Below are 8,588 nucleotides of genomic sequence, written 5' to 3' on the forward strand. Positions count from 1 at the left end.
ACAATATAATCCAAGAAGAGGAAACCACCATTCACACAACAGATGGAGGTGGACAGGACATTGGGACATGTACTTGTGCTACTAATGGAGGTGTTGAAGCAGATTCAGCCACAGACTGTGTGAACGGAAAGGCAGTATCATCAGGTCCAGAAAACTGCAGCCGACTTGGTGACGAGACTTGTGTTTCCACAGTTAACAGAACAGTTCAACAAACGTCATCGGATGATGCAGCTGACAGTAGTGCTGATCGTGGTACCCTCGCAAATCCTCAGACTGCTGTCAAAGCCGGACAAGGTCCCGGTAACTCCGTGAACAGCATATGCAGTGAGGACACTGCACAGAAGCGTCCATCACAAACAGAAGCTGATCAGACGAACGTGAGAGACGTGCTTGAAACGGTAGCTGCACAGACCATTGTGAGCCAGCGCAAGGTGACCAAAAGTAGATCCGTGTCCGAGGTGAAGAGCCACAAAGCCACCATCATCGCCATGTCTGTCACAGTGGTGTTCTTCCTCAGCTTTGTCCCGCACCTCTCTCTCATCACTCTCAGGACCATCAACAAACAGTTTGAAGACAACCTGGAGGGGGCTGGTCTGGTGCTCTATAACATCTTCTTGAGGTCCTACTTCATCAACTCTGTGACCAACCCTTTCATCTATGGCGTGCTCAACTCTCGTTTCCGAGCGGAGTGTCTGCGTTTATTCCGTCGTCTTTTGTGTTGCAGGAAGCCGGTTTCATAACGGTGAATTTCTTGGATGCTTGTTGCTATCTTTGCTTATGCTTGATGCATGTTCTAAAAGGCTGCACTGATCAGGGTTGTCTCAAAGTGTTGCTTCTGGCTCCATGCGCTTAAAGATTCTATTTGTCGATAGAGGACATGCATGTTTTTTGTTGTTGTCATTTGTTGTTAGTGTTTTTTGGGTTTTTTTTTCAGAAAATGAAGGCTGATATTGTCACACAGTTGTTTTATGTCAGAAAAATAAGTCACAACAGATGTGTGTGTGTGTGTGTGTGTGTGTGTGTGTGTAGATAGCTTAACATGACTTCTTATAAAAAAATTTTAAAAAAAGTATTGCAACAAATAAGTATATGTTCTTGGAATCAGAATCATGCTTGATATGAAAAAAAAAAAAATCATCAGACCTATTTAAAAACATCCCCAAAGCCATTGCACACCAGTACGTTAATTTAAATCTGTGATCCACCAAGCAGATGATTTCCAATTACAGAGTCCCCGGGGAAAACCAGGAAGTTGTTAAACTGCGTTCTTTACTGTGCGGAATAAACGTTGTGCTGTGGCTGACTTTACGACAAACAGTAGGTTTGGCGTGATGGGCTGGAATGAATGGAACTCTGAGTGGTGGCTGGAATGAATGGAACTCTTGAGTGGCGTCTGGAATGAATGGAACTCTGAGTGGCGTGGAATGAATGGAACTCTGAGTGGTGGCTGGAATGAATGGAACTCTTGCGTGGCGTATGGAATGAATGGAACTCTTGCGTGGCGTATGGAATGAATGGAACTCTGAGTGGCGTGGAATGAATGGAACTCTGAGTGGTGGCTGGAATGAGTGGAACTCTGAGTGGCGTGTGGAATGAATGGAAGTCTGAGTGGCGTGTGGAATGAATGGAACTCTGAGTGGCGTGTGGAATGAATGGAACTCTGAGTGGCGTGGAATGAATGGAACTCTGAGTGGTGTGTGGAATGAATGGAACTCTGAGTGGTGGCTGGAATGAGTGGAACTCTGAGTGGCGTGTGGAATGAATGGAACTCTGAGTGGCGTGTGGAATGAATGGAACTCTGAGTGGTGGCTGGAATGAATGGAACTCTGAGTGGTGTGTGGAATGAATGGAACTCTGAGTGGCGTGGAATGAATGGAACTCTGAGTGGCGTGTGGAATGAATGGAACTCTGAGTGGAACTCTGAGTGGCGTGTGGAATGAATGGAACTCTGAGTGGTGTGTGGAATGAATGGAACTCTGAGTGGCGTGTGGAATGAATGGAATTCTGAGTGGAACTCTGAGTGGCGTGTGGAATGAGTGGAACTCTTGAGTGGCGTGTGGAATGAACGGAACTCTGATTGGCGTGGAATGAATGGAACTCTGAGTGGCGTGTGGAATGAATGGAACTCTGAGTGGCGTGCAGAGAGAGACGATGGGTTTTCTGGTACGGTGGACAGACAACAGGCGTTAGGGATGGAGGAGGGGGGTGAGGGGGGGAGGAGAGAGCTATAGAGACTGACCTGTGTGATGGAATGCTAAACTTGCATGGATTTTGTCTGGATCGCCAATCTCTGATTATCCTTTTTATCAGCAAATCATTTTCAGTGCCTCTCTGTCTGCCTCTCTCTCACAGCCTGTCTCTGTCTCCCTTCTTTTGTATTGTAAATATCATGAACTCTCTGAAAAAAGTGTTTGATGAAATGGAGAATGTATATTGACAGAAAAAAAAACCCGATTGGTTTAAATGAAAATGCCAATTATCTAGAATTTTATAAATGTTTTTGTTAAGTGACGTGCACGATCATTCACCTATCACCTATAAAGAAGACATGTTTTTGCCTATCAGTAAATTGTATATTAATCTGTGCACATGTACACACATAACATTACAAACTATACATAGTTATGTAGTTATCTCTGTGTGTGTGTGTGTGTGTGTGTGTGTGTGTGTGTGTGTGCATCGAGCATGTAATTTGTATGGGTATTAAAAGCGTTTGCATGATTATGCGTGTATAAAGGTGTGTAGATCTGCCCATGTTTCAGTAATTGCATGTCTTACCTTGTTTTGTTTTTCTTTCTTTGTTTCTTTGCCCTTATGGCTGATGCAAAAAAGCATGATTTTTGCATGTATGCACGAGCAAACACAGATACATGAGCGTGTATGAGAACAATCCTCCATATCGTCATATCCAGTTTCAAGTGAAAAATTAACCACATGTAGTATAACGATTCTTGAAAACAAGAAATATAGACTGTGTGGTACCAATCTCTGTCTCTGTCTGTGGTATCAGTCTCTGTCTCTGTCTGTCTCTCGTCTCTTCTGTCTTTTGTTTCCCCTTTTCCTCAACCTGCACTATCTTCTTCTTCTCTTTCTTTTTCTCCTTTCTTACAAATGATTTTTATTAAGGAACTGCATTGTGTTTTTTCGGTTACAGGACTTCGATCGAACATCGAGGCACCAGAATGAATGAAAGAACATGCCTTCACTAAAAAAAAAAAAAAATGTTACCACTAAAAACAGAGTGAACACAGAATTGCGCTTAAAATGGTATCAGAAAAACATAGCACCCTTTAATAGATTGTATGGACTGCGTTTATTTACTGAAAGTGGTAATTTTCAGAAGAAAAAAAATGATACTGTTCTGTGAAGCATAATGTGTCTCAATCTCAACCAAATGTGTTTTGGTTTTTTTTCAATTGTCATCTTCCGGTGTAGAAACTACGTACAAGAACAGGGTATCGCCATTGATCCAATGTGCATGTGAGACAACTGACTTTCAGAACTGTTAATCTAGAATATTTCGTTGTCATTTGCAATTTATGCAATCCATCACGATTTTCATCACAGTAGTCGCAAAATGCGAGACAAAAACACATTAATTGGATGAGATTCTGAAAATCAAATGGAATTTCTTTGTTATCTGTAATTCAGTGAAATTGCGCATTATTTTTATTGCTGTGATACCAAAATACACAATGTGACTGAGAGACAGAGACTGGTGGTTTTATATTTTAGACATTCCTTCAAAGATTTGGTATAAGTGTTAAGCATAAGGCTGTGATGCTGTTTTGATAAAATATGAAGACATTAAGAACTAACGTGGGAGTTTGGGTCATTTTTATTTCTTGCAAAAGTATTATACCCAGTTCAACTATTCAGTCTAAGAATACCAGGCTGAGAAAACAAGACATTCGGCAGTGTTCCATAAACGAAAACGCTGTGCCGGAACCGTATCAGACATAGAGAGATAATGTATAAGGCAGTGTGTTGGAACAATAAGGAACGTCAGCAGGGCTGTGAAGCATTCCTGAGGAATCACACAACGTGAGAACATTTCCAAACGTCACTCCGTCAGCGGGAAATCCCGTAACCATGAACAACACCACAGACTCCCACGCCAAACTCGTGGCTGCCAACGACGAAATGGCACGTCATCTGATTCCCGCCATGGTCTACCTCGCTGTTCTCATGCTGCTGGGAATTGTGGGTAACCTGCTCGTCTGCTTCGTCTTCTACTTCCGGTTGCGCATGAGCACTCAGGACCGCCTGATCATCGCCTTGGCGGTGTTCGACTTGCTGAGCTGTTTCATCGCCATGCCAACGGAGATTGTGGACATGCGCTACTTCTACATGTTCGACAGCGAGTTTGCCTGTCGTCTGCTGCGGTTTATCATCCACTACTGCGCCTTTGCCTCCATTTTGACGTTGATCGTCATCGCTGTGGACAGGTGACGTTATCGTTTTGTGTGCTTATGTCATTGTTCTGTGTGCTTAATTAAGGAGAAAGCATTATGGATTGATATATCTCCTGGTGTGCTCATTGTTTTTGTTGTGGATTGATTTCCTCAGCACTTTGTTTTATCGTCTTGAACATCGTCACGCTCAGTTCTTCTGGAGTAATATCTCTCATAACAAAATGGTACGGATAAAAAGTTGGTTGAGAGAGAGGTCTAAATTCGTCTCAAGAAGGAATCATGTGTTTGTGATATCAGTGGTGTGTGCATGTGTGTGTAAATTTAGTAGTCGTGTGCTGCTTTCATTAACTAACCAACAATATTGTAACAGGTTTGTCTCTGTCTATTCTATTTGTTCATTTACTATCATTTTATTTTTATATTGATATTATTGTCATTATTTATTTTATTTTTGGTTATGACCATGATCAGTTTGGCTTAAATTTCCACATGCAGCATTATAAATTATCTGTGCCATGTCTTTCGTAATTTATCATTATTCCTGTGAGTCAGTGATCTTTCTTCATTACGTGTTAATCCTTCTTATCTCTCGATTTTTTGTAGGTATAAAAAAAAATTAAAAAAATTACAGACGTGCATTCCAAAATAGTAATTCCTGATCTGCCATTCCTACAGCATGACTATATTGTCTAGATGTTTATGTGTGAGTGAACGTGAATAGATTACGCAGGTGTGCAAACTAATTCAGTATGAGGTATACTTTACCAAAGTATTTGGGAACCACCTGTGATGATAAGTCATTACTATGAGATCGTTTCCTATCAAATGGATACATCAGTTCTCTGCCTATATCAAAATAAACTAACCTCTCCAGGGATGCATTTGCAAGTCTTTTGTTGGATACAAACTGAACCCCGAACCCCAAACCATCCCTTTAACATCACTCATATCTGTGTCATAACCTCTCTTGATTTCACTTCACCTTACCTCACCTCACGTTCTATTTGTTCGGCCTCAATATGGCCGTTAATGCATATGAAAAATGATTTTTAATGTAGTTTTCATGTGATGCAGGTATCTGAAGGTCTGTCGCCCGTTACAACGCCAGATGTCGCCGAGGAAAGTCAAGATCGCGCTGCTGTTGGTCCTGCTCCTGGCTCTCCTCTTCGCCTTCCCGGCCACCATCCTGTACGGGATTCGAACCACCGACATTGACAACATCCCCATCCATGGCCACGACTGCTCCACCAACGACAGCGTCAAAGACACCGTGTTTCCTTTAGTGTACAACAGCGTCCTCTTCCTGGCGTTCTTCGTCATTTTCATCACCCTCACAGTGATCTACGTCCGCATCTGGAGGGAGATGAAGCGACACAGACTTTACATGGCCAGGAACTCTATGCCGGAAGTAGGAAGTCGCTTCTATTTGTCTTCTGTGTCTGAGGCGTCCTCGGAGCTCCCTCACGGCGGAAGACGCAATACCTTGCCAGGGGAGAACACCAATGACGCTGTGTTTGTGGAGTCTGACCAGACCCTGCGTGACGCCGAAGGGAACACAGTCAAGAAGGCAGTCAGGAATGAGTCAGGTTCCAGCGACAACGGTACTGACCATAACGCCACCTCCTCAGTGAAGAGTGATACGACGACAGTGTGCGAAGCTGAAGTAGAGCTGACAGTAGTTAATGAAATAGAGCAGGGATCTGAAAATGCCACAGCCAATACCAGCACTCAGGTCTCAGAGGATGTGACGATTAAGACTCAACTTTCAGAGGATGTGAAGATTAAGACTCCAGCTTCAGAAGATGTGGAGAAACAATTTCAACATGAACAAAACATTAAAATAGATAGTGATGGCGTTCCTCACTCTAACAGCGTAAATCAAACAGAACAGTCCACTATTTCCACAACAAACAAAGGTGGTGAGGGTACTCTGACATGCAACTGTGACACTGATGTTGGTGATGCAGCAGATTCAGCCACAGGCGAAAGAATATCAGGCCCAGAAAACTGCAATGGATTTGGTGATAGGGCATGTGTTTCTTCAATTAATGGAACAGTTCCACAAACGTTATCGGATGCCACAGGCTGACAATGGTGATGCTCGTGATACCCGAACTGATCCTCACAGACCAGGTTCCGTTGATTCGGAGAATAGCCTCTGCAGCGGGGACACTGCGCGGAAGCGATCTTCACAAACAGAAACAGATCGGTTAAGTGTGAAGGACGTTCTCAAGACGGTTGCTGCGAACTCGTTGGTCTCCAGACGCAAGGTGACCAAAAGTAGATCCGTGTCCGAGGTGAAGAGCCACAAAGCCACCATCATCGCCATGTCGGTCACAGTGGTGTTCTTCCTCAGCTTTGTCCCGCACCTCTCTCTCATCACTGTCAGGACCATCGACACGGAATTTGACCGCAAGCTGGAGGGGGCTGGGCTGGTGCTGTATAACATTTTCTTGAGGTCCTACTTCATCAACGCTGTGACCAACCCTTTCATCTATGGCGTGTTGAACTCTCGTTTCCGATCGGAGTGTCTTCATGTGTTCCGACAGCTTGTGTGTTGCAGAAATCGTGTTTCGTGATGTTTTACCGGTGAATTTCTTGGACGCTTATTATCTTACCTTTTGTGTATGTGCTGGAGCCTAAGCTGTCTCCGTGTTGATTATGTTGTGTATATATATATATATATATATATATATATATATATATGTCTCTGTGTGTGTGTGTGTGTGTGTGTGTGTGTGTGTGTAGTCATGCTGTGTGTCACGAGAATGTTGCAAGAAGAGAAGACGAATATAAAGGCATATTGATTTCAGAAATGGAAAGATGAATATGCTATGCAGCAGTTTTAAGAAGGCAAAACGTGATGAGCGTATGCATGTGTTTGTAGTTGCGTGCATGTATGTTTGTGTATATGAATGACAGTACATGCGTGTGTGTGTGTGTGTGTGTGTGTGTGTGTGTGTGTGTGTGTGTGTGTGTGTGGGCTTTCCAAAAAGATTATCTTGCAAATAAAAAAAAGGTATGCTTATGCTTACGGAACCATCACCATACCTCTCTCTGTCTCTGTCTTTGTCTCTATGTCTCTCTCTCTATCCCTCTCTCTCACTGTCTTTCTCTCTCCGTCTCCGTCTCTCTCTCTCTCTCTCTCTCTCTCTCTCTCTCTCTCTCTCTCTGTATGTGTGTGTGTGCTGGTGCTTTCCAAAAAGAGATTACTTTGCAAATAAAAAAAAAGCAAACTGTATCGTGTTTATAGAAGTGTAACATGCTTGATTCGTATCAGAGGATTTCCTGACGCCTGTTGCAAAACCAGCGTTCGGTGCAATGATAATTTGAATCTGTGATCCACCAAGCAGACGATTTCCTCCAGTTACAGAGGCTGTGGGGGAAAAAAACAGGAAGGTGTTAAACTGTGATCTTTTCTGTGCGGAATAAATGGTTCAGTTGTGGCTGACTTAATGACAAACAGTGGGTTTGGCGTGATGGGTGGGAATGGATGGAAATCTGAATGGCGTGCTGCGAGAGACGATGTGTTTTCTGTAGTTATCGAATAAGTCCCCCTGGTGGGCAGATAACAATGGTTTGTATGGGAAGAGCTATTGAGACTGACGCACGTGACGTAGAACCAAACTCGTATCAATGGTCTTTTTCTTCTTGTTCTGCGTTCGTGGGCTGCAACTCCCACGTTCACTCGTATGTACACGAGTGGGCTTTCACGTGTATGACTGTTTTTACTCCGCCATGTAGGCAGCCATACTCCGTTTTCGGGAGTGTATCAATGGTCTGATTTTCCTACCTTTCACTCACTCTTTGTCACCCTTCTCCAGGGAGGTAGGTGACGGAATGGATAAAACGCTCACCTGCCAGTACAGCGAAGAGGCGTCGATCTTTCAGTATCACTATCAGTAGCTCAAGGAGGCGTCACTGCGTTCGGTCAAATCCATAATTATACGCTACACCACATCTGCCAAGCAGATGCCTGACCAGCAGCGTAACCCAACGCGCGTGATCAGGCCTTGAGAAAAAATAAATAATAAAAAGGATTAATAATTTTTTTTAATAATAAAAAATATCAAATTAAATTAAAAATAATAAATAAATAAATAAGTTATAATAATAAAAGTAAATGAAAATAAAATAAAAAGACAATATTAATGATAAATAAGCAAATAAATG

General features: G+C 42.9%; 1 protein-coding gene and 1 pseudogene across 2 annotated transcripts in view; both read left to right on the plus strand.

The window, feature by feature from the left end:
- The window catches only part of LOC143276886 (uncharacterized), a 3,034-nt gene extending 2,294 nt beyond the window's left edge, over positions 1–740 (plus strand). Inside the window, exon 3 of the mRNA XM_076581542.1 lies at positions 193–740. Coding sequence (XP_076437657.1) covers positions 193–740 — 548 coding nt within the window. The remainder of the gene's footprint in view (positions 1–192) is intronic.
- LOC143276776 (uncharacterized) overlaps positions 1–7,872 on the plus strand; it is a 59,449-nt pseudogene extending 51,577 nt beyond the window's left edge. The window contains exons 3-4 of the transcript XR_013053634.1: positions 3,155–4,448; positions 5,490–7,872. The product of XR_013053634.1 is annotated as an uncharacterized LOC143276776 (transcript). The remainder of the gene's footprint in view (positions 1–3,154; positions 4,449–5,489) is intronic.
- The last annotated feature ends 716 nt before the right edge of the window (positions 7,873–8,588 follow it).

Source organism: Babylonia areolata, chromosome 33 (genome assembly GCF_041734735.1).
Source record: "Babylonia areolata isolate BAREFJ2019XMU chromosome 33, ASM4173473v1, whole genome shotgun sequence".
Taxonomy (NCBI): Eukaryota; Metazoa; Mollusca; class Gastropoda; order Neogastropoda; family Buccinidae; genus Babylonia; species Babylonia areolata.